General features: G+C 35.9%; 2 protein-coding genes across 2 annotated transcripts in view; one reads left to right on the forward strand and one right to left on the reverse strand.

Moving 5' to 3' along the window:
* The window catches only part of LOC127873194 (uncharacterized), a 26,240-nt gene extending 4,191 nt beyond the window's left edge, over positions 1-22,049 (reverse strand). The window contains exons 1-20 of the mRNA XM_052416938.1: positions 21,836-22,049; positions 21,371-21,453; positions 20,543-20,697; positions 19,745-19,875; positions 19,081-19,216; positions 18,427-18,554; positions 17,591-17,682; positions 16,870-17,035; positions 15,634-15,818; positions 14,983-15,099; positions 12,135-12,206; positions 11,257-11,307; positions 10,370-10,434; positions 9,691-9,837; positions 8,994-9,195; positions 7,794-7,840; positions 3,941-4,169; positions 3,220-3,355; positions 1,957-2,063; positions 734-858 (exon numbers count right to left, since the gene is read on the reverse strand). Of these exons, the coding sequence (XP_052272898.1) occupies positions 734-858; positions 1,957-2,063; positions 3,220-3,355; positions 3,941-4,169; positions 7,794-7,840; positions 8,994-9,195; positions 9,691-9,837; positions 10,370-10,434; positions 11,257-11,307; positions 12,135-12,206; positions 14,983-15,099; positions 15,634-15,818; positions 16,870-17,035; positions 17,591-17,682; positions 18,427-18,554; positions 19,081-19,216; positions 19,745-19,875; positions 20,543-20,697; positions 21,371-21,453; positions 21,836-21,920 (2,459 nt within the window). The 5' untranslated portion in view covers positions 21,921-22,049. The remainder of the gene's footprint in view (positions 1-733; positions 859-1,956; positions 2,064-3,219; positions 3,356-3,940; positions 4,170-7,793; positions 7,841-8,993; positions 9,196-9,690; positions 9,838-10,369; positions 10,435-11,256; positions 11,308-12,134; positions 12,207-14,982; positions 15,100-15,633; positions 15,819-16,869; positions 17,036-17,590; positions 17,683-18,426; positions 18,555-19,080; positions 19,217-19,744; positions 19,876-20,542; positions 20,698-21,370; positions 21,454-21,835) is intronic.
* Positions 22,050-22,051: 2 nt separating this feature from the next.
* Positions 22,052-23,901, forward strand: LOC127873196 (glutaredoxin-related protein 5, mitochondrial-like). The gene is made up of 2 exons (XM_052416941.1): positions 22,052-22,401; positions 23,112-23,901. Exons 1-2 carry the CDS (start codon positions 22,137-22,139, stop codon positions 23,291-23,293), a joined length of 447 nt encoding a protein of 148 aa, XP_052272901.1. The 5' UTR covers positions 22,052-22,136; the 3' UTR covers positions 23,294-23,901.
* Positions 23,902-27,038: the final 3,137 nt, after the last annotated feature.

Below are 27,038 nucleotides of genomic sequence, written 5' to 3' on the forward strand. Positions count from 1 at the left end.
TCAGATCAGCCAGTACTTACTTCACTGCTAGCAGCATGAGATCACATGTGTGGTTCAGTTCAGCCAGTAAACTGTAGTAACTTACTTCACTGCTAACAGCATGAGATCACATGTATGGTTCAGTTCAGCCAGTACTTACTTCACTGCTAGCAGCATGAGATCACATGTGTGGTTCAGTTCAGCCAGTACTTACTTCACTGCAAGCAGCATGAGATCACATGTGTGGTTCAGTTCAGCCAGTACTTACTTCACTGCTAGCAGCATGAGATCACATGTGTGGTTCAGTTCAGCCAGTACTTACTTCACTGCAAGCAGCATGTGATCACATGTGTGGTTCAGATCAGCCAGTACTTACTTCACTGCTAGCAGCATGAGATCACATGTGTGGTTCAGTTCAGCCAGTACTTACTTCACTGCAAGCAGCATGAGATCACATATGTGGTTCAGTTCAGCCAGTACTTACTTCACTGCTAGCAGCATGAGATCACATGTGTGGTTCAGATCAGCCAGTACTTACTTCACTGCTAGCAGCATGAGATCACATGTGTGGTTCAGTTCAGCCAGTACTTACTTCACTGCTAGCAGCATGAGATCACATGTGTGGTTCAGATCAGCCAGTACTTACTTCACTGCTAGCAGCATGAGATCACATGTGTGGTTCAGTTCAGCCAGTACTTACTTCACTGCTAGCAGCATGCCATCACATGTGTGGTTCAGTTCAGCCAGTACTTACTTCACTGCTAGCAGCATGAGATCACATGTGTGGTTCAGTTCAGCCAGTATACTGTCTCCCTGCCGGCAGTGGACCACAGCTGACTTTAACTCTGTCTGACACTTACGTATATGACGGGTAACTTTCTGTAGAAAATAAATGGACCTTTTTGACAACAGATATTAAAATTGCATTGCACACAAAGTCGCCAACATGGTTTGTCCTCATGCATCTTATGTTTGTTACAAGACCAAAGGATTACTCTTTCTAGTTGTTAAAAAAAATGAGTGATTGTTTTATAACGTATTGAACTATATGCAAAATTATAAAAGTCTCTATAACACTCAAAATCAACGAAAATTTCGTAAAGTATTTCGTAAAATGAAGTTTACACCTGAACAATCAATGTTCCTTATAGCAATAGCCACAATTTCAAGGCTAAATGTGGTATGATTACATAGATCGTTGTAGATACAAAATGCTCGTTTTTATTTATTTGTGACCACAATAAATTCCATGCTAATTTCCTATATATATCTATTCATACGACACACAAACACTAAAATGGTACCATGTTAAAACCATAATAAAAACGAGCATTTTGTATCCACAAACATCTAATTTACCACATCTGGTGTTGAAATTTCGGCAATTGCCATAAGGAACAATGATTTTTTATTGTTTAGCTTTATTTTACGAAATATTGTACGAAATTTTCGTTAATTTTGAAAAGTAATGTTACTTTAAATGAAACTTATATAAATGACAAGAACAAATCAAACCAGGACAAGTGAAAAATCACTTGTACTTGTCCTACAGGATGAGTGCCATAAAATATAATTTTCGTATACTAAATTGTTATTTATATGCATCATTAAATGAAATTTACAAAGAACAATTTATATTTGTTGTTTGTTTCATTCACATTTAGACTTGCTCAGGGGAAAAAACAGGCTTAATGCACATGCGTAAAGTGTCCTCCAAAATTACCGGTAGCCTGTGCAGATTGCACAGGCTTATCTGGGATTGCACTTTAAATACATGCATTAAACACATTTTCTCAGATCAAGCCTTATTTGATTTATGCTGCAAGAAAAATGCACTGATAGTGACTCACTGATTGTAATCTGAAAATATGTGCAAAGAAGAATCACATTTCAGTCAAGGAAAAAGAACGGAAATATCCGTGAACTTCCTTCAGACTTTCTGTGACCATCCCAGTGCAACTCTGATGCAGTGCCTACCTGCATCATATCCAGATTAAGGTTCTCTATGGAAGCATTGTCTGGTTCCAGCAGTAGTTTATACAGCAGGGATCCATTGTCTGCAGGCAGGTCAGAGCAGTCTTCACCTAAGAAGATATAAGGGAGAAGATATAAGGGAGAAGATATAAGGGAGAAGATATAAGGGAGAAGATATAAGGGAGAAGATATAAGGGAGAAGATATAAGGGAGAAGATATAGACGATACAAGGGAGAAGATATAGACGATACAAGGGAGAAGATATAGACGATATAAGGGAGAAATCTGAAGTCATACCTTAACAAGTTTTATTGAAGCATAACATTGTAATAATAAATTAAGCCGTGCAGGCGCACTCGAGGAAAATGTTGCTTAGTTCAAGTGCATTAAGTCCTCCAAGTTTAGCCTTTGCAGACCACGCACTCTTATTAGGAATGACACATTTTTATTAAGAGGAGGCTCCCTTTGAACAAAATATTCCATAAACCCGGAAAGGGTTGTCCCTGATTAGACCTGATCTCACAGTCTAATTTAGGATGACACTAAGCATATGCATTAAGCAGCGCATTTTCTCTGAGCAGGGTTCAATTGTATTTGTTAGCTTACTTCACAAATTATGAGTAGCTGGTACCAGCATTCAGTACTAATATTGTTTTAAAATGTTGTTTATCCTTTTATATGCAGGAATTCAGCTTGAAAAGGACTATGACTGGGCCAACGAGTGTCCATGTTATCACATCATTAAAACTAAACATGTATTGACCAAATGAAAGTCAATTGTATTCCATCCCAACAACTATATTTACCAAATAACACACTGCAATAAACTATGCTGCATTTCCACCTTGACAAAACCATCAGACACACTTGTGACTACATTGCGTTCATTTTCATTTGTCATTTTGATTTGTTTGTGTGTGTTTTGAGCTAAGTTTGATGATTTATATTTTCAAAGCCTCACTAAATAACTCTTTATGTATTTCATACCATTCTTTTGACAACTCGAGTTTTTCTGAAATTTTTAGACGAGTTTGAACATCATGCTTGATTTGGTGTTCACATACTTTTTTGTGAGTTTTGAGTGAGACTCAAAACAGAGTTTGATACGGAATATGTGCATATTCTTATACCTGAGATTTGAGATTGTACCTGCACTGATGAACATCCTCAATACTCAGCTGAGTGGAAACCCAAATCTCATCTTCAGGGTTAAAAATTGAGAATGATATTGATACTGGATACAGGACCCAGGATGTTCAACTCACCTGTCTGACATCTAGCGCACCTGAGCAGGTAGGTTTCCGCTCGTCCCAGTTCCACTATAGCGTGTCCTACAATGCCCTGCTCTGCTTGAAACACATGCTCGTTCATAAGGTCCTCTAAATTACTCAAACAATACTCCTGAAAGTACAGAAATGAAGCTTCCTGGCAAAATTGAATCTCCGTCTGTGAAAAGAATGTATAAGCATTAAGTGTCGTCCGAGATCAGCGACGATGCTTTCCACTTTCATTGTATTTTCGTTTAAAGGAAGACTATTCTTAATGAAAATCCAGTTTAGATTGACAGTGATTAGCCTGTGCAGACTGCACATGCATTCAATTTTCTCAGAGCGTGGATCAAATGAGACTCGTTTTGAGAAAACTGGGCATAATGCATGTGCGTAATGTGTCGTCCCAGATTAGCCTGTGCAGTCCGCACAGGCTAATCAGGGACGACACTTTCCGCCTAAACTTGATTTTCTGTAAAGAGGGACTTCCTTGAAACTAAAAATACCATAAAAGCGGAAAGTGTCGTCCCTGATGTGCCTGTGCGGATTGCACAGGCTAATCTGGGACGACACTTAAATATTTCTAAGGAACAGTAATTCTGTTTTACCTCACAATGTCAGAAGCATACTAGTAAAAAAATACTGCATGTAATTAAGTGGATAGACAGATTTTGATTATTACTTAGGTTCCCACTGTCAAATTAACATGTCTACTCACAAAATGGCACTGTGAGTTCCAACTCAGCCCAGCCCCTATCAGGAAGCCCGGCCAGCTGAAGGGCAGGTGGTTCGCATGTCCCTTGCCTGACCAGTTGCACACCAGAAGCCCCAGGGCCCCTTCAGATATGGCACACTTGACCGCATTGTACACAGTGGTGACCGCTGCCTCGGGACATCCGGCCAGACTGGTCCAAGCAGCTGTGCCCGGGCACACCATGAAACTTATCCTGAAAGTAATTAAACTGATCCTGCAAAGGCTTGAAACGTATTCTGAAAAACATGATTCTGATCCTGAAAGTCATGAAACTGATCCAGAAAGGAATGAAACTGATCCTGAAAGACATGAAACTGATCCTGAAAGGAATGAAACTGATCCTGAAGAACATGAAACTGATCCAGAAAGGAATGAAACTGATCCTGAAAGGAATGAAACTGATTCTGAAAGACATAAAACTGATCCTGAAAGGCATGAAACTAATCCTGAAGATATGAAACTGATCCTGAAAGGAATGAAACTGATCCTGAAAGACATAAATTTGATCCAGAAAGGAATGAAACTGATCCTGAAAGACATGAAACTGACCTGAAAGGAATGAAACTGATCCTGAAAGACATAAAACTGATCCTGAAAGGCATGAAACTTATCATGAAAGACATGAAACTGATCCTTAAAGACATGAAACTGATCCTCAAAGGCATGAAACTGACCCTGAAAGACATGACTCTGATCCTAAAAGACATGAAACTGATCGTGAAAGACATGAAACTGATCCTGAAAGACATGAAATTGGGTTAAATGCTTGTGCCTACTTTCCAACACTTTCTGCCGAAATTTAATTTCCCCTAAGAAGAGACTTCCTTTGAACGAAAAAAAAGAACATATGCGGAAAGTGTCTGAGACAACACATTATGCACATGCATTCAGCCTCATTTTACCACAGCCTGGTTTGTGTGTTGTGGAAAAAAACAGGTAATTTACAAGAAGAAGCATACCATTGATTGTTTAAAACATGTGAGTGTCTCAACCCAAAAAAATCTGAAGGAAACAGTTAATAAATTACTATAACAAGATGTGTTTGTGAAACACTATTTCCCCCCATATATTTGACCTTTGGCCTTGAAGGATGACATTGACCTTTCACCACTCAAAATGTGCAGCTTCATTAGATACACATGCATGCCAAATATCAAGTTGCTATCTTCAATATTGCAACAGTGTATATTAAATTAGCGATTTTGACCCATATATTTGACCTTTGACCTTGAAGGATGATCTTGACCTTGACCACCGCTCAAAATGTGTAGCTCTATGAGATACACATGCATGCCAAATATGGAGTTGCTATCTTCAGTATTGCAAAAGTTATGGCAAATGTTAAAGTTTTACGCAAACCAACAAACAGACAGGACAAAAACTTCAAAAGCATTTTTAGCATAGGTGCGTTTACGCACCTATGCTTATGTTATATAGCACATTTCGAAAATCCACATCGATTGGTTGCCCTTTATGAAGCCTTACCTGATCAAAAATCAGACGAAATATCTATTTAATTTAGCATATGGTCATTTTTACAAATTTTTTTTGGAAACGTTTTTCTAACGTTTTCTTCCAAGAATATTGCTGACACCGTTTTTAGTGAATTTTTCTAAGACCGTTTTATGTCAAAAAATCTTCTTATAACCTAAAACAAATTTCGTTCGTAAAACAATTCTATCTGCACTTTAAATCTCAATCTCCTACGCAGTGGCCTCCCTTATACTAGAAGTTACTGACCGGGCGAAGCAAGGGAAGTAACTGCTGTGAGGAGTTTCTATAAAAATCTGCATTCAGAAATCTGTATTCAGAACTCAATCTGTTGTGCACGTCTGCATCTAACGCTAACCACAAGTTTTACGACAAATTCTTGACGCAGACGAATAGGGTAGCGTCTATTTTCATTTGTGAAAAGAATAGTTCGATACAGATCTGTCCGTGCTTAAATTTTGAAAGGCTTGGGTAATTATTTTTCATAAGCGTTTCAAACACTGATGTAAATGGAAAGATTATCTATTTAAATAGTCGGTAATTGTTTGAAATTATTGATTTGAGAAATTCGCCGATGGCGATATCGAACTACATTATACCACGTGACGCCATTCTTCCCTGTATCTTGCACCTATGCTTTTAACGCCATCAGCGCTCTCGTTTTATAATGGACCACTCCTGATTTTGATAGTTTCGTAATTAAATTTGTCTTTGATTTTTACATTTTTTTAATAAAATTTTATTTAAGACAAAACCTGAACTGGAAATAAATCGAAACAATAAATAAATAATGGCAATATTGTTTATGTCACTATGCAAAAGTACATGTTAACTCATATAAAACAAGAGCACCGCCTTGCGGGTGCAGACCGCTCATCTATTTTCTTTTTAAAGGTGAAGGGACTCTCCTTTTCAATCACAAAGGAGGGAGGGGTGGAGTGAAGAGGGGTGTATAGTGTGGGGGTGTGGACATTTATTACATTAGTTTCCAAAAATGCGAAAAAAAAAAATTGGGGGGGGGGGCGGATTCTTGGGTGCGATGGTTGGACGGTATTTCAAACATAATATAATTTAAAAAAAATATTTGTGTTTTTTAACCGTTTAAAAAAAAAATGGGGGGAGGGATGGGGTGGCGGGGTATAGTGTGAGGGTGTGGTGGTCATTTGTGAGATGATCAAAAAATAAATAAAAAAAAATTAGGGGGGGGGGGGATTCAGGGGGGGGGGAAGGGGGGGAGGGCACGGGGGATGGTTTGGGTGGAGTCTATTGTGTTATGTCAGGTAAGAGTAGTTTTGTCAAAGTATCAATCAAATCTAATCATAAATAAAGAAGTTATGGCAATTTTAGCAAAATTTAATAATTTGACCTTGAGAGTCAAGGTCATTCAAAGGTCAAGGTAAAATTCAACTTGCCAGGTACAGTAACCTCATGATAGCATGAAAGTATTTGAAGTTTGAAAGCAATAGCCTTGATACTTAAGAAGTAAAGTGGATCGAAACACAAAATTTAACCATATATTTAAAGTTACTAAGTCAAAAAAGGGCCATAATTCCGTAAAAATGACAACCAGAGTTATGCAACTTGTCCTTTTACTGTACCCTTATGATAGTTTGCGAGGGTTCCACGTATGAAAGCAATATATATGATACTTTAGGGGTAAAGTGGACCAAAACACAAAACTAAACAAAATTTTCACTTTTCTAAGTATAAAGGGCCCATAATTCCATAAAAATGCCAGTCAGAGTTACATAACTTTACCTGCACAGTCCCCTTATGATAGTTAATAAGTGTTGCAAGTATGAAAGCAATAGCTTTGATACTGTAGGAATAAAGTGGACCTAAACACAAAACTTAAACAAATTTTCAATTTTCTAAGTATAAAAAGGGCACATAATTCTGTCAAAATGCCAGTCAGAGTTACATTACTTTGCCTGCACAGTCCCCTTATGATAGTTATTAAGTGTTGCAAGTATGAAAGCAATAGCTTTGATACTTACGGAATAAAATGGACCTAAACACAAAACTTAACCAAAATTTTCAATTTTTTAAGTATAAAAAGGGCACATAATTATGTCAAAATGCACGCCAGAGTTATCTAACTTTGCCTGCCCAGTCCTCTCATGATGTAAGTAAGTGTACCAAGTTTGAATGCAATAGCATTGATACTTTCTGAGAAAAGTGGACCTAAACGCAAAACTTAACCGGACGCCGACGCCGACGCTGACGCCAACGCCAAGGTGATGACAATAGCTCATTTTTTTTTTTCAAAAAATAGATGAGCTTAAAAAATTAAGCAATTGTGTCAAAAATACGAATAAAATCTTACCCATTCTTTGTGAGTGGTTTGCAGGTCTCAGAGTAATTATGAGTGGCCTGAAACCAGATGTGTGAAACAGATCAGCAATAAGTCATATTGGGCCTCACTTTGGGGCATGCATTAAGTGTTGTCCCAGATTAGGCGGTTCAGTCTGCAGTTAACGCTAACAAAGGTTTTTGCAAAGAAGAGACTTCCTTTAAGGGAAAAATACAATAAAAGCATATAGTATTTTCCTTAATAAGCCTGTGCAAACTACACAGGCTAATCTGGGACAACAGTTTTCGCATATGCCTTAAGCCCTGTTTCCCTGAGCGCGACTAAATTCTTTTTTCAGTTCCAAAAGAATTAACCTTTATGCTGAGATATGCTCTGGACTTTATTTTGATTAATCTCATATTGTATTTTGAACAAATTGCCTGAATTTTAAAGGGGCGGTCAACCAGATTGCTATATATCACTAAGAAAATACAAGTTCTAAAATACCATGTTTTTTACAATTATTAGTTTATATTTTTTTTCTTGATTTCTTTACTGGAAATTTTTTAATCCAATGTTTAAATTTATCAATATAAAGCATTTAATAACAGTATTTTAGAACTTTTCTTTTTTTGTCAATCTGGTTGACTGCCCTTTTAAATAAATATTCCTTCTTTTACATATAAAATATTCCTATGTACAAAATATTCCTTATTCTTAAGCATAAAATATTCCTTATTCTTTCTGTCTAACAGATTGTAAAGGAGTAAGACAAAATGCATCGTTTTCAGGTTCTCAATGTATTTCATTTGAAGTAATACACAAAATATACTAACATCAACATATAAATAATGACATAGACATCATGTGAAATGACATGTGATGTTAAGTGAACACTAGAAAGCGTGACAATTTCAACACTTCCCAACACATATAAGGGTCAAATTGAAAAAAGCGGGGCTTAATACATGTGCATAAAGTGTTGTCTCATATTAGCCTGTGCAGTCCACACAGGCTTATCAGGAACGACACTTTTTATATGAAATAAGATTTATTTTTTTATTAGTAGAGAATTTTATTAAACCGAAAATTCCATAAAAACAGACTGCATGGGCTAACTTGAGATGACTTTATGCACATGCATTAAACACGTTTTGTTTAAGCGTAGCTCATATTAAATCTAACGGTTGGTGGATAGGGTTTGTGTCACTACAACACAAGACCAAGTTGTACCTGCACTCCATACTCATTAAACACGAGATGCGGTGGTATCTGCCTGAGCAGGTCAAGTTCAAGGTCATGCAGGGGATACCCACACAGCTGCACCGTCTGGTTGGCCCGCAAAGGGAGCATGGTGTGGATGTCAGACACAGCGATGTCTTGGTCGTCTACATCCAGCAGGAAACTGCTCAGCCTTGGACCAACACTGACAAACCTGGAGGCACAGGGGTTGAATTTAATTGAGCAGCATTTTGGGGAAACTGGGTTTAACGCATGGGCCAACCAGGGACGACACTTTCCGCCTAAACTATAATATATTAGTTTAAAAAAGACTTCCTTAAAACAACACTGACAAAACTGCAGGAACAGGGGTTTAGTTCATTGAGCCACATTCTTAGAAACTGTGTCAAGTGTTCCACAGAAATGTATTTTGTTAAGAAGAGACTTCCTTTAAACAAAGAATTCCATAGAAGCGGAAAGTGTCATCCCTGATTAATCTGTGGGAACTGAACAAGCTAATCTGGGACAACACTTTACACACATGCATTAAGCCCAGTTTTCCCAAAACAAGGCTCACTTAAGACCTATTTTATTTTAGCTTTATTGCTTCTAAAGCTTTAGGCTTATGGAGACATTATTGAGTCTGTTGCCCAGAAAGAAAAAGTACTTAACATCTTACAACATTCAAAGGCCACTATTCAATATTTACTGAGTGTAGTTGAAGCACGCAAGGAACTCCTGGAAACCAGCATACAGTGCAGGGACATCTTGGTACTGCACCGTTGGAGCAACCTCCAGCACGGGAACCAGCTCCACGCCGTAGTCATGGCAGAACTCATCCAGGTCACACAACTCACTGCCAGGGGATACAAGCACAGAGTGAACATAGAAAATATGAAGTGTCAAGGGAGACAATCAGAGAGTGAACATTGGAAATATAAGTCAATGGAGAGTATCTCATAAAGTGAACATTGGAAATATAAAGTGGCAAGGGTGAAAATCAGAGGGTGATTACAATGAATATGCACTGTCATGGGAAACAATCAGAGTTTTAGCACAAAACAATATTTACTTTCAAGGGGGACCATTTGAGACTGAACATCCACAATATGCACATGATCACTTCAAGGACATAAAATAAGAGTGAAAAAACACAGAAAATATTCACTACCAAGGGAGAGAGAGTGGGCAAAGGAAACTTCACTATTGGGAGTCTTTCTGAAAATAAACATAGGAAACATTCACCGTCATGTGATGCAATCAGAGAGGGACAAAAGGCAATATTCACTGTCAAGGTAGACAATGAGAGAGAGAAGGAAGGCAATATTCACTGTCAAAGGATTCAATCAGAGAGTGAGAAATTTTGAAAAATAGATGAAAGAACTTACTCTATGCTGTAGCATATTTGCCAAAGCACTTGCTCCAGTGGACGAAATCTCACATAGACGTAGACCTGAAGAGCATACAAGGTATATGCCTATATTGCATTTCATGCAACATAATGGAAAATAAATTTTATTATCAAAGATTTCCTTTTTTATATGTTAGCATTTTATAAAGTTCAAATTTATGATGTTTCATTTACAACACTGTTCACATTTTCATATATTTTTAACACGCTGAATAGAGTATGTATGCCAAGAAAATAAATATATCAACTTACTTGATATATCAAAAACATATTCTTTAACTGTTATATCATTGCTGATTAATTCACATGTCTGATCGTATTTGCTTATTTAATCACAACAAGAGATGTGTTTGTCAGAAACACAATGCACCCTACTGCGCCGCTTTGAAATAAAAAAAATAAAATATATCTCAAAAAAAAAAATTACTTCCCTTGTGAAAATGATCTGTACCTGCCAAATGATATAAAATAGAAATTATCTCCCTTTAAAGCTTGTAATTTCCCTTGGATTTAGTTTTTTGACCTTTGACCTTGAAGGATGACCTTGACCTTTCACCACTCAAAATGTGCAGCTCATGAGATACACATGCATGCCAAATATCAAGTTGCTATCTTCAATATTGCAAAAGTTATGGCCAATGTTAAAGTTATCAGATGGACGTACAGACAGACAGACAGACAGACTGACAGTTCAATTGCTATATGCCACCCTACCAAGGGCATAAAAACATTTCTTCTGTATCTGTTATCATGTTATCATTGCTCATTAATCACAGGAGCACAGTAAACAACAAAATACTAATTATTGTTTCACTGTTTCATTTTTATGTATGAAAAAGAGCTGTGTGATCACGTAATCAATACCTGATTTATCTTCATTGAAGACAGGATTATGATAGTCTCCTGAAATGTCTCCTGAAAAACAAGATATCATATTCTTTATAGTCTATAATGTAGTCATTTAAGGCTGTTTTGAAAAACGTAGGAAAGAAGGGAAAAGAAGGGCACAGTTTGCCAGTCTGAATACAAACAGACCTATGGACTCTGAAATTAGTGACTCACATACAGTCAATCCCCACCTTCTTGTAGTTAGGGTATAATTATATTGTAGAGACATGATTTAGAATTATTGTGCTATATCCTTTATTTATTTACTTTACAAGTTTTCAAAACCTGAATAACTGATAATAAACCATTTACTACAAAGATACACACTTGACACATGTGTAGTCCCTTAAAAAATCTAATTAAATGTAAGGTCTATCTTACTAACTTCAACCCTAAGGTACTGTTAAGCATCAAACAACATACAACTGAACAGTCTGTGAGTTGCATATAGCTGTTTTTATTTAGGTTCTGAGTTGGAAAATGTAAACATCTATTATTATTGTTATATTACTACATATGATAAGAGAGCTATATATAACAAGAGATTGACAAGCAATATGGTCCGCTACCGGTGAAACTCCACTATTTTCAGAATGTATTCATTTTTTTATTTATTGCCATAGCAACCAGAATTATTTACATAGGAACAAAATGAAATGACGTGCATAATCTCCATATTGCCATCTATCCATGTTTCAAGTTTCATGAAAAAATATGAAGAACTTTTAAAGTTATCGCAGGATCCAAAAAAGTGTGACAGACTGAAAGACTGACTGACTGAAAGACAGAGCGAAACCTTAAGTCACTTCAGGTTTCACCGGTAGGGGACAATAAAGACAAGTAATATGACCTACTATATTTGGAACTCTTCCCTGTGAAATGTCCATCAAGGCTCCCCTGTAAGGCAGATCAGGCCAGTCATCAATCTGCAACCGTACTCATACATATGGGCAGAGCTCTGGGAAAATGGGGCTTAATGCATGTGAAGTCCGCACAGGCTAATCAAGGACAATACTTTCCACTTTTATAGTATTTTGCGTTTAAATCTCTTCTTGGTGAAAATCCAGTCTAGGCAGAAAGTGTGATCCCTGAATAGACCGTGTGGAGTGCATGGGCTTATCAGTGATGGCACTTAACGCACATCATTGAACCCAATTTAACAGAGCACAGCTCATATATTGCTATGTGATTATGCAATAAATTAAGCTTTGAAACTAAACACAATGAGATTGATTACACATCATTTTGGTTACAATTAACAATTAAGACAGGTGATACACGTATATTATAATCTCTAAACAAAAGCACATTATGCAGTGAGTTATATTTTTTGCGGAGACAATTCACTTGTATTAGATTGAAAGAAAAACAGAATAGCTTTTGTTTCTGAGTTAAGGATTGGGGCGTTTTACACAATTTTGTTGTTGTTTTTTTTGTGCACAGATCAACATTTACAGTTCAATTTCGTTTTTATATGTATTAAACATTCTAGGTTTTAAGATCACAATGCCAATGATAGAGGCCTTAGCCATACACTATGATTTGACAATTTCAATTAAAATTATCTTTTTTTCTGATTTTGAAATTGTGTTGAATTTAAATTCAATGAGGTTCAACATGCTTGAGCAAAACTTTGAAATTTTGTTTAATATATCTTCAATCAAATTCAATGAGGTTCAACATGTTTGAGCAAAACTTTAAAAATGACAAACATTTTAATTGCAAGCAATTGCTTGCAATACTTAAATAAGGTCACCATGATGTAGTGGATATGGTGTCTGCCTAGCAACCAGTAGGTCATGAGTTTGATCTCAACTGTGGAAGCGTTCTTGATATCTTCCCCAAAAACACCAAGTACTGGTTCTAAGCCCAGGAAACAGACTCAAGAGCGTTTGAAATAAGAAGTAAGTACTTTAAATGCAACTGAGCTAACATAAATAGATTTTAACTAAACTAACTAAACGAAACTTAAATGAATACAACAGCTTGTGAAATCAAGAGGTGGTAAAAAACAATTGTAAATAAAAATAGGTAAGAAAATAAATTTTGAACTTGCATATTTATATATATAAGCACTTCCAATTATTACTTTGTTAATGAGCAAAAAAAACCTCAACTGAAACAAGAGATGTGTTCGTCAGAAACACAATGCCCCCTACTGCGCCGCTTTTAAATAAAATTTCTATTTATCATTTGGCAGGTATAGAAATCATCTCCATTTAAAGCTTATTACTTCCCTTGGATTTTTTCCAATCCAACCGAGGGGGGGGGGGGGGGGGGGTCTGTCAAAAATGACCAAGTCAGACATCACTGACAATCAAGGCCTGTGGTTTATCAAAGAGATCATAGCCAGAGTTCATGATGTATCTATGGACATAAGTCCACAGGTATGTAATGAACCCTACTATTCACAAATAAGTACAGGAAAGAAATGATAATTATATCATTTAAAAACCTTTGAGAAATCATTTGAGTTATAAATAATAAAATAAAAAATCTGTACAGTAACTGTGAAAGGAACTTAAATTCTTGGTAAGGAATATATAATCTGAGAGTTGTAATTATATAAATTACTTCCCTTGAAAATAATTGTCTCTAACAAATGTCTATTTTTAGTACAAATAATTAAAAGCCACTACTGTAACTGTAGATTCACCACTCAAAATGTGCAGCCCCATGAGATACACATGCATGCCAAATATCAAGTTGCTATGTTCAATATTGAATAATTATCTCCCTTTAAAGCTTATAACTTCCCTTGGATTTGTATTTTTGACCTTATACCTTGAAGGATGACCTTGACCTTGACCTTTAACCACGATGTGTTTGTCAGAAACATTATGCGGCCTACTGCACCGCTTTGATTTATTTAACAAAAATATATAATTTGGCAGGTCAGATAATTATGTCCATTTAAAGCTTATTACTTCCCTTGGATTTGTTTTTTCGACCCCGTGACCTAGTTTTTGACCCGGCATGAGCCATGTTCGAAGTTGACCTAGATATTGTCTAGATACATCTTCTGACCAAATTTCGTAAAGATCGGAAGAAAACTATTTGAATTAGAGAGCGGACATGTAAAGTGTGACAGACTGATGGACAGTGCGAAATCTATATACCCCCTTTTCTTCGAAAGGGGGCATAAAAATATGTTGTAAATAGCAATATTTCAAAAAAGATTGATTTAAACATCAATTTTCTTATTATATAAAGATATACGATATAAGGACAAACAATAAACCAAAGTAATGACTATAAAGTTGGATAAACGGTTTTCAAAATAACTGTGATCTACTGTTTATGCTGAATTTGATTGCATTTTTAAGCATTGGTTCTTCATTGTTCTCATACAGTCAGAACCAGTGCACATACCACATTGTCCCTTGGTACAAAATGAAGTACATTTGTACATTTCAAATAACAAACTCCTTCTGATTGTTACAGATATCATAAAGTGTTAATTTGCCTTATAATCCTGCTGCCTTTAATCTTGAAATCACTGGATAGTTCATAATCGCCATATTTCATATTAAAAGAATCATTTTCCTAATGACAATATTTTGGTAATTCTGGTCATGTTTTGAATTTAAATATAGCTAAAATTAAAATACTCCTTAGAAGGTGCAAGGCTATGGACCATGGAAGCATTCCCAATGGTTCCAAAAAACAAGAACTGTGCAAGTGGGAATAACAATACAATACCCAGAGTTGTGGCACGTTAATAGCCTTAGTCTTCCCGTCAGTGTATATGGAGAACAGCTGGAGAATGGTTGATATGGCATGGTGTAAAGTGCTCAGATCGTGGCACAGTAGGCGGATCTGCAACAAGTCAGCCATTGGTCACACATTTGTCATTTTTTCCCTTGGAAGCCACATGAGCCTATCAGCAGAATAGAGGACTGATGAGCCCCTCTGGATCTCAAGTAGGCAAATATTTGAGACTTGCTGTGGGGAAGCAAGGCTTAATGCATGATAAGAAGGGGCTTCTTTTAAACGAAAACACAACATTAAAAGCCAAAATGTCATTCCTGATAAGCCTAAGCAGAATACACAGGCTAATCTGAGATGACACTTTACGAATATGCATTAAATCCATTTATTTCAGACCAGCTAATTTGATTACTTTTGCCTATAAGTGTTCTGGCTGTAGATTAAAGAAACCAAACTGCTGACTGAAAATATGTAAAGGAGAACCTGGTTGACATGTAAAAAATGAAAGTGTCATAATGGCCCTTAAATGCTAAAATCTAAAATTTTAAATGCAAAAATTTGCCTATCAAGGTTTTCTGTTCTTTTTTTTCCTATTGGCACAGTTCTGGTACTTTTCAAAATTGGGCAAACAAAACTGCTGACCTGATTATTCAAGACGTGCAGCTGATAACTCTGCGCCCGAGGGCACAGTCTCTGGCTCACGTTACACACGATGTGAGGGTCTTCCTGGTTACACAGAGGCGTTAGCGGCTCCATCACAAGAGTCAGATTCATGTCTGCAAACTTGTCACGATAAAGCAACCATTTCTTCTTGATTTCTCTTGAGGCTGGCGAAGATTTTGAAGAAATATTTAATTATAAGACAAATAACCAGCGTCATGGGTAAATGGGTCTTATGCAATATGCCTCCAGTTTAGTAACAGAATAGCAGTCGCGCGATCTGGTCCTACGCAAGTTGCATATGATATTGGACCCATTGGCACAAATATTAATTCATATGATCAGATGGACTTGTATCTGACTTTTTCATTCAGTTAAAGGCGGCATGTGTTGAAACTTAGCATTGTTTTACTCTGAACATATCTGCATGTATATAAATTTAAAAAGATCTTTAAAAATATGTATGCTTATAAGTATACAAATTTTAAATACATGTAAAAAAGCTCAGAGAAATTTGTTCTAATGCTACAAAGTTGTTAGCTCTTGGCACAGATTGTGGTTTTGAGCTCCATTAAACTGGATCAGACCTTGAATGAGCTCCATTAAACTGGATCAGACCTTGAATGAGCTCCATTAAACTGGATCAGACCTTGAATGCCTTGCATTGACTCTTAAAGGATATGACACCAGTTGCTTTTGTTTTTTGCATGTAAAATGTTCATTAATTGAGACCATGGCTTTTGTGGTGTGTCACATTTTTTGGCCATTGGTTAAGTAAACGCCATAATTTGAATACGTTTTTTCTCGCCTGATTGGGCAGCCTTAGTTTCATTTTGTTTTATTTATATAATAAGCACACTCAAAGTTGACATTCCTTATTTTAGTTTAAAAACATTTTATCTTCTGAACGCAGAAATAAAAATCAGTCTAAAACATGGTATAATGCATGAATGTTAAGTGTCTTCCAAGATTAGCCTGTGCAGTCGGCAGGCTAATCAGGGACACCACATTCAGCTTTTATTATATTTTTTATTAAAAATGAAGGCTCATCTAAGAAAAAAATCCAGTTTATGCAGAAAGCGTCCTCCTTAATAGGCCTGTTTGGACTGCACAGGCTAATCTGTGATGACACTACACATATGCATTAAGCTCTGTTTTCCCTGAAGGTGGCTAAAAATACAGCAAATAGAAATAAACATTAAAATTTTACGCCCTTACCGGAGCCAGTAGCCGTGGAGATCATAACAGGGATAAAAGAGTGGTTCAGACAGAAAGGGGGCCCCTCACGCTGCTCTAGCCTGCGCGGCTGGGGCCACAGGTGATTCAGTTTCTCTTCTGTCACCACCTGGGGTGCGGTCATGGACAGGTCAGGAACTGGATTTCTCTGGGAAATATACATAACAGAGTAATTATTTCAGCCTTTCTCTCAGAATAAATGGCTTTATGCATGTGCGTAAAATGTCATCCCAGATTAGACAGTTCAGTCTGCACAGGCTAATCACTTGCTAAAAAAAGACTTCCTTTGAACAAAAAATACAATAAGTCCCTGAATCGCAGATTGCACAGGCTAATCTTGGACAATACTTTACATGAATGCACAAGTCCAGTTCTCCCATAACAAGTCAATTTATGTGCACACAAAACACTGAAAGAAAGTTCCCACAGTTGAGAAGCCGGCACAAAAAAATATAATTAAAATGAACAGTATTAATTTTTGTAGATTAAAACTTAAAGAACTATATGTAAATATATGGAAAATAAAGGTATGAGTTAAGTATTAATGTACCTGTTAATACATATCGCAGAAATTCGAGTTGCTGAATAATATTAATTATGCCTCACTATAACTACTGTTTTATAATTATTATTTAAATGTATAGTCATAATCTCTCACTTCGGACATGAGTTGAGGTGAAATACCACACAAAAGTCCAGTTACCTTGAACACTGGAGACATCAGTTGAGGTGAAATGTCATTATCAGTGGATTTCAATGCAGATCCATTTGGAAGACTGAGCTTTGGCTTGCACACTAAAATATAAATTAAATAAGCCATGCTCAAGGAAAATGGGACCTAATGCATTTCTGTAAAGTGTTGTACCAGATTAGTTTGCACAAGCTAATGCTAATAAGGGGCGACATTTTCAGCCAAATTGGATTTTCTTTAAGAAGAGACTTCATTATAATGAAAATTACATTTCAGCAATGATATAACTTAACAACACTATTATACTTAGAATAGTCTAAAACTTTCTGTCTTAACTAAGAGACTTCTTATCAACAAAAAACTACAAAAAACAACAAAAGACTGCACAGGCTAATCCGGTAGGACATTTTACCCACATTAATTAAGCCCGGTTTTCCATAATAAACAAGCTGAATTGATATCCCTGCCAAACTAGAGCTTTGTCACAGATGTAAGCATCAAAGATACAAAGGGCCATAACTCCGTTATTAACATATGGTGTACAATGCCATTTGGCGTGCATCATCGTCTTATTGATATATATACTCGAACCAAGTTTCAATGAAATCGGCCAAAGCACTTCCAAGATATTGCTCCGGACACAAAAGTTCCGGACGGACAAACTGAAGGACGGAGGGAAGGACGGACCGACGGAAGGACGGACAACGCCAAAACAATATCCCTCCGTCTTTGGCGGGGAATAATAATAATTTGGCAGTGTTCAAAACACTTATATGGTAAAATTCAATTTCATCTGATTATTTAGTCTATGATGAAAACCAGAAATGGTTATTAAAAGCATACAATACCAGTCAATGGGGATAAAGTATCTTCCTGTTTGGGTTTGATTTCCAGCTGTGCTGGGGGGTTGTTCAACACATCAAGTACTTCAGGCTTGCCCTCGGCCATCTCGTAACATGTCATACCCGCAAACTTCCTACAGAAAAATTATTAAAACAAACACATGATCATTTATCCCATTTCCATCAACAAAATAACACACCATCGGAAAAAATTAAGAGTATTTCAATCTTATTGAAAACAGCAAACACAAACAGTTTAGCGGTTTAATTTTGTTAAATGTCATGACTTTATTTTATGATTTTTCTTTTTTTTTCAGCCGTTTTCTGCAGTTTACTTTCGAAATAAATATAGACAAATGCGAAAATGATGGGAAAAACATAATGCCATGTTAAAATTGAACACTGATAAGTTTATTTGCTTGGCACTACAAAACTGAACTACTTCACAAAGACTCATGGTAAAGGTTTTGTAAGCCAATCTAAATCTTATTTGTTTTTAACACTAACATTGTATTATCTGTGACTAATAGGGCGGAAAACACTTAAGGCACATACATTTAGCCCGTTTCCCCAAAGCCCGGCTGATAATGTTTATGTGAAATATTTAGTTGTTTGTATCAGCAGACATAACAAGAAAATACAAAAGCTGGTAGTAGCTACCCCTTGGATATTTGAAGCGCAGGGTCCGATCCATATTGAAGTAGGCAGTGTACGATGTCATGATTGCCTCTACTGACAGCCTCATGGAGAGGGGTACACCCCACAGTGTTAACAGCGTGCACATTGGCCCCCAGCGCTTAAATATGCAGTCATTTAAGTAACATATTATTATCATTTATTTAATAAAATAGTTTAAGAAATAGATGTGATACAGAACTTTATGAAAACTGTTTCTCCCATTAAATAAAAATTAAGTATTAAGTGCAATACACGCATCCAAACTCAAGTTATTAAACCATTTTTCAATTTTTAATAACAGTGACATTGACCTTGATATGAATGGCCCCAAATACTGTTCCATAAGACAAGGCTACCATACAAATTTCAAACTTTAAACATTTACTCCTTAAAACAAACCCTAAACATGAGCCTCGTTCTGGGAAAACTGGGCTTAATGCATGTGCTCAGTCCACACAGACTTATCAGGGACAACACATTCTGCCTAAACTTAACTTCCTCTATAAAAACATTCCATATAAGCGAAAAATGAAAGATGATTAGCCTGTGCAGACTACAAAGGCTTATCTGGGACAACAATTAATGTAAAAGCATTAAAGCCCGTTTTCCCAGAATGCGGTTCAAATAAAAATATGTTGGTCCTTACCACATAGGCACTGAACCATCTGGACCTCTGCAAAGCTTGCGGCCCAGTGTAGAGGCGTGTTTGCACTCTCAGCCGTGTCAATGAAATTCACACCCACTCCACTGTTATGAAGTTGTTCCACCTGGGTTATGCTGCAAAATGAAAACATACTTATCAATGCTTATGTCTTTATGAAGACACGTAGTGCTGTTATCGTTTTTATTTCATTTTATCAAATGTTCTAATAGGAAAAACAATAAGGCCTTTAAAAACTCAAATCTGGCTGTTGGTTTCTTATATATTTTTTGTGATTATCACATACATGTTCTTAACTCCCTGTTCACATGTCTGATAAGGTTTCTTTATAATAAAAAAGCAAAACAAACTGCAACTTCACACTGTCTGACATCAATTTGTTCACCCATTGATTGGGGGAAATATTGATAATTTGCAAATAGATAATCAGAAATTTATAATTTATTTTTATTCTTTGAAAATTTGAGAACACATTTTACATCCAGAGTAAGATAATACTTATGTATGAGCCTCACACTGGGAAAACAGGCCCTTCATGCATTTGCGTAAAGTGTAGTCCCAGATTAGCCTGTGCAGTCTGCAAAGGCTAATATGGGAGAACACTTTTGCCTAAACTGGATTTTTGCTAAGAAGAGACTTTTTAAATGAAAAAAAAACACACAAAGTGATGTCCCTGATTAGCCAGTGCAGCCTGCGCACGCTAACATATGACGGCATTTTACATAAATGCAAAAGTCTGATATTTCCCAGAGTAAGGCTCACATCCAATTCAAGTTCAAGTACTTAGATTGTGAGGCTGCCTGAAGAAGAGATTCTCTATACACTGAGCAAGTTTTGTCACTGGCTGATATCTCAAAGGCAAACTTGCCGTCCACATTTCTTACTGTTGGATCAGCGCCGGAGGATAGCAGTGTTCGAACTATGTCAAACTGGTCCTCCTAGATAAAATGGAGAATAGAGTCATATTAATATAATCTGTGTAAACAAAGATTGAAAAATATAAGAAAACAATATTTCCTTTTAAGCCTAATGCAAGGTTTTGCTATATAAACCGTCTAAGTAGCAACTCAAACACTTACAGTTGTAACGTAAAATTAATATATGTACACTCTAAAAAACAAAAACAACAAATGAAGTTCGAAGATTGTTAATTCAGAATAAAGCTAAATTGATTATAGGTGACATACATTCACAGCTAATGGTTATCATGTATATTGATAAAATCTATTGTAGTCTTTACAGAAAAAACAGATCAAATTAATATCATACAATATAAATTAAATAATATGATATCTTCAATGCAAATCTAACAACAAACTTTCCTGGACTGAAATAATTGAACTCGCCCTTCTAGCAATGCCAAGTTATTTTGAAACACAAAATTCATCTAGAGCCCTGTTCTTGGAAAACTGGGCTTAATTCATGTGTAAAAGTGTACTGTGTAGTCAACACAGGATAATCTGGGACAGTACTTTCTGTCTTAACTGGATATTTATTAAGTAGACTTCCTTTACACAGAAAATTCCATAAAAAAATTGGAAGTGTTGTCCCTGATTAGCCTGTGCAAATACATGCATTCAGCTGATCTACATGTATAGTAAATACACCTACCCTTGATGCCATGTGAAGTAATGACTCTCCATTGAAGCATGCCGAGGTTAGAATCTTCTTCTGAAGGTCTGAATTTTCTTGAGCTGTAATTAACAATTTTAACTTGTGAGTAGCAATGAAATATCATTAAAATTTATTTATCTTGAACACTTACACAAAAGTTGATTGCCAAATTATATGAGACATGAATGTCATTATTGCACTGTTCAATCTCTTCTATCCATTCTTATTGTGATGAGCAAACACAAAGCTGAATAGATTATCCTCAATAGGTCCTACATTTAAAATGCAATACATGTACTAAGTCTGGAGGCCCTGTCAAGTCTCAACCACATTGACTCATTTCTTGGCAGACATTTTGTCTGACAGCGAGATAGCTGACAGGTTAAAGGAAGTCTGGGTGAATCTGAGTCTTCATGATCAATCTAAAGTTTTAACTCTCAGCATGCTCAGTCTCAGTCTTACTTTTATGTTCTGTCAACGTGGACAAAAATCCTTTGACAACGTCGACTCGACCTGATTTCACTGCTACTTCTAATTGTTCTGTCATGGCATTAAATAAGCGCCAATATTGAATAAAAACACAATGATATATTCGTTGTAAAGAATAATTTAATGTAAGCAATTCATTTTGCACGGAAGTAGATTTCTGCTTCAGTGATGTTTTGCCATTATTACAACAAATAAAAATATCAGCGCTGACAGTTCATCGGAAGCAATGCTAAAAGCTTGATTGTTTCATAATATCTCGTATTTTTTCAATAAAATGAGTCAACTCGTTAACAAATCTCGTATTTTTCTTAACAACAGGGTTTTGTTACACCAGCTTGTTGCTAGATATTCAGTTGACACTGGCAGCCATGAGTATATTTCAGGATTGGTCAAGGATAAAAAAGTTGTTGTTTTCATGAAGGGCACAGCTGAGCAACCTAGATGTGGTTTCAGTAACGCTGTTATGCAGATTCTAAATTTCCATGGTGTTAAAAACTTTGGTCATCACAATGTGCTGGATGATGAAAAGTTGCGCCAAGGTGATTTTAGAGCTAAAAAATGTAGTGTTTTTGTAAAATGCTATTTTGAATATGAAGTTTTGTTTTCATTAACTTTTCATCAGAATGAGAATTTGCACATAGGAATATTTTTTTGACAATCACACATTTTCTGGTGTAATCATGTGTTTTGTTCATGCACAGCATAAATTACATGTTATTCAATTTGCATGCACACAGTTCATTAAATAGATATTTCAGTGTTATGGAAAGAAAAACGATAAATAAACAAGCACAATAGTTTTCGTCCATTTCACTTAATCCATAAATATTCCAGGTTATCATTTAACATTAAAATAATTTCTGAATAAATCCAATGTTGTAGATTCATCGGTTATACAGAACATTCCATAATAACATTGTGATACATGTACCTTCTACACATATCTTGTTTAAAATATAGATGGTGTTCACTCTAAAGCATTTTATGCATGTATTTCTGTAAGAGTTCATTTAAAATACCAAGATTTACTTTGGGACTTCTAAATTAACAAGTATCTATTGGGCACTACTCTTGTTCTGGCTATGATTCTACAACTTATTTGGTAATAGCCAGATTGAATGACATTTTGAATTTGAACTTGAAAGCATTATTATGTAATTGCTAATAAAACAGACAAACTTTTCTTGTTAGTTAGGTCTTTTAGTACAAATTACATCTGTTTAGATTATTTATTCTTTATCTTTTTTAGGAATCAAAGACTACACAAGTTGGCCGACTATTCCTCAAGTGTTTATTGGAGGTGAATTTGTTGGTGGATGTGATGTCATGCTTGAAATGCACAAGAATGGAGACTTGATAGAGGAACTCAAGAAAGTTGGAATCAGGTCTGCACTTCTTGATAAAGTGGAAGGTAGCAGTAAAAAGGACTGATCATATGTCAAGATCTGCAAGACTTCTGACTTCAAAGTGTTGATCTAGACAAGAGAATCATGTTTATATGAGGGTATGATGTGACACCTCTCAAGGACCTTGCCTTCTTACCAGTTACTGGATGAAGTGTCAAAGTCTTTTAAAGAACTAAGTGTTGCAATTACTGTAATGCACTTTCCTTCATTTTGCCTATTTTTATAGCTTTTTTTTAAACATGATACAATTATATTATAATCAACTTTATCTAGTTCAAGGTTATTATGAATTATTTTGTCTCAATGGGGAGTAGCAGCTAATTCCAACTTCTATTTTATTTACATTTATTGCTGTATGCAGTTATTAAGTTATGATGAGTTATATTTGGTATGATTTTAAATATATCATTCCATTTATAACCACTTTTGCATGGGCATTATTCCAAGACAAACACTCAAATTTAATTCTAAGGTATCGATGGTAGTTCTCATATCATTCACAAACTGTATGTCATGATCAGAAGTGTTAGAGGGACATGCATACCCAGTCTGAATGTGATGCATCAATATGGACTATCTTATGAAATTTAACATGCTGCTGAAAACAGTTGGTAATAAAATGTATGAATACTGTTTAAACCTATTCTTTAATAAGACTCTTGTAAACCTTTAGTTTAGCAAATCTTACTTTCTTACTTTGTGTCCTCAACTTGTTGGTCACCCTAATCATTGAAGGCAACACCCTTTACATTCTTTGTATCTTAGATTTTTCATACATCCAGGCCCATATCATTCAAAACGATGCTACAACATATTCACAGTAGCTATATATATAATATAAATTACAACTTAGCATGTACTGCATCTATCTTTAACCCGCTCCCACTCAGAAACAAAGTTAAAATAGCTATGTGCAACCAGCATAAAACCAGAACAGCCTGCGAGTGAGTGGCAGTCTGTTCAGCTTTAAGGCTGTTTGCTGCTCATCAGTATATTAGGTTTGGAAATGAAGCCTTTAAAATTTGAATCTGTAAGAAAAGATCAGTTACATAAGTAACTGTATACACAATATTTAAAAATTGATTTTCTTAGGGACTACATACGGGTCCACATGTATATCGGGTCAACATGTATATCGGAGTGGTAAACGGTTTGAGAGTAAGAGTGGCTATAATCCAGAAGAACTGTAATCTTTTGACTACGTGTATATAGCTAGGAAGCTTGAACAACTTTATCCCAGAGACTGCTGGTTGAATTTTAAAATAGATCCACATACTTGTTCTTTTGGTGACCTTGAATGTTTACTCGTGAATTAATTGTAGTATACAGGAGTCTGTCTATTCCAATGTCTGGGAAAACTTGGCATAATGCCTGTGAAAAAGTATCCTCCCTGACAAGCCTTGGACAACTCTTTCTGCTTTAGACTGATTTGCAATTTAGAAAAATTCCTTTACTGGAACAATTCAATGACAGCAGAAAGGGCTGTTGCGATGAGCCTTCGCAGACTGCACATGCTGAAGTGGGTTGATAATTTACAAAAATGCATTAAGCCCAGTTCTCCTAAAGACGTGTAATATTTTTGTGACTCAAAAAAAGAGTAATTGTAATGAAACTTGATACATGGATTCCTTACATCAAGGGAATGGGATGGTTGGGATTAAGGTCAGTGTCATTGAATATGTAAACATTATTTCAGCTTAATATCTCAAGAACAAATTAAGCTATTGTGATCCAAGCTTATAGCACAATAACATCAATTTTGTTTTGCATATGGTACACCTTGGGTAAAGCCAATGCTCAAGTTATTAATCAATCTAGAAAAAATAGTTCTTACTCTGAATCAACATTTGTGTGTGTCGCATAGGATATTTTTCAAATAGGAAAAAACACTAATTACCTTTATGGCTTAAATAACTTGTCTACTAAACAAACAGTTTTGTTAAACAAGAGGGCCTGAAAGGCCCAAAGACGCTCACCTGAGATAAAAAGAAATGACCTGTTCTTTGCAGCCCAAGATATCAATAGAACAAATGTTCTAACCAAGTTTCATGAAGAATGAACAACAAATGGCCCCATGGCAGAAATGTTTTTCAACAGACTGGAACCATTTTTGAACTCGTCCAAGATATTTTTGGGACAAATCTTCTTAAAAAGTTTTATGAAGATCCAACAATAAATGTTGCCTCGACAGTGTTAACAAGGCAAATATTCATGACGCACAACGGAAGACAGACAATTGACAAAAGGTGATCACAAAAGTTCACCATGAGCAAAAAATATTCTGCTCATAAAGATTGTCACCATGTGTGAAGATCAGCAAGTGTCATTCAGATTGAACTAAAAATGTGACTAAAAGTATTCACAATGTTTTACTAAAAACCAACTGTGGTAGTGCAGTCTTGTTCGCTTACGCAAGTGAACTGGTCACAGGGACAGTTACGAGTTTTGTAACTGTGTGAGCACTTATGTAATACGGAAATATTTATCGAGTCTAATTAAAGAACGCTTATTTCTAACACACTTACTGATTGTAATTCAATTAACTAAAGGCGTCCAGTCTTAATACACTCAAAGAATTAATCTATAAGTGAAAACCAAAGCAGCTTTAATGAATATAACTAACTTTAGTCTAAAGAATCTATGCATCGTTAAAAATGATCATACACAGCAAATACCTTAATGAATATAAAAAGAAGTTCACAATCTGTCAAAAAACTGATATAAATATTAGTTACTGTTAGTCTAGAAGTTGCTTCAAAAAATTTGTTCATAAAATAAGTCTAACTTAATCTAAAGAACACAATTTATTGAGAGTGGAAAACTCCAGTGACTCAAATGTAAAAAATAAGAAGAATTTACAAAAGTTATTTCAATCAAAAGAGTCTTATCTAATTTAGAAAATGCCAAATAACAAGGTTGCCATGGAAACAGTTTCATAGCACAGTAGTCTGCTAAATACACCAAAACACAGTAGGCTAACTTGGCTTATCAGTAAAGATCAAAGATAAGGCTCTACAGTGCATTAGTACATGTACAGTTATTTTATGACATAGGTTTATTAAATTGCATGCAAACTACTGTCTTTATGTACACCACATTTTATGAAAGAAGTCCGAGGTTTATACAAGGGAGTTAACTATTAGAAAGAATGTACAGGTTATCTTTCTTTAACATTATGGCTTATCACAACTAGACTGATCACATGCTTTCACTATATACATATAGAGAAAACTGCCCCACCCCCTGGCGGCCATGTTTTTCCACCGATCTGGACTATTTTCGAATTCAACCGTCATATTCAGAAAACATGTTCTGACCAAATTTCATGAAGATTGGACCAAAAATGTGACTTCAAAGAGTGTTCACATGTTTTTACTATATACATATAGAAAAAAATGCCCCGAACCCTGGCGGCAATGTTTTTTCATCGATCTGGACCATTTTCGAACTCGTCCGAGATATCAATGAAACCAATGTTTTGACCAAGTTTCATGATTTGTGACTTCTAGAGTGTTCACAAGGTTTCTCTAAAGCCATATAAGGAATACTGCCCCGCCCACTGGCGGCCATGTTTTTCAACGGACCGGAACCATTTTTGAACTCAACCAACATATCATTTAGACAAACATTTTGACAAAGTTACATGAAGATTGGGCATCAAATGTGACTTAAACAGTGTTCACAAGGTTTTTCTCTTTTTTTGACCTAGTGACCTAGTTTTTGACCCAGCATGACCCAGTTTCGAACTCAGTCGAGGTATCAATGAGACA

This window comes from Dreissena polymorpha, chromosome 3, assembly GCF_020536995.1.
Source record: "Dreissena polymorpha isolate Duluth1 chromosome 3, UMN_Dpol_1.0, whole genome shotgun sequence".
Lineage (NCBI taxonomy): Eukaryota > Metazoa > Mollusca > Bivalvia > Myida > Dreissenidae > Dreissena > Dreissena polymorpha.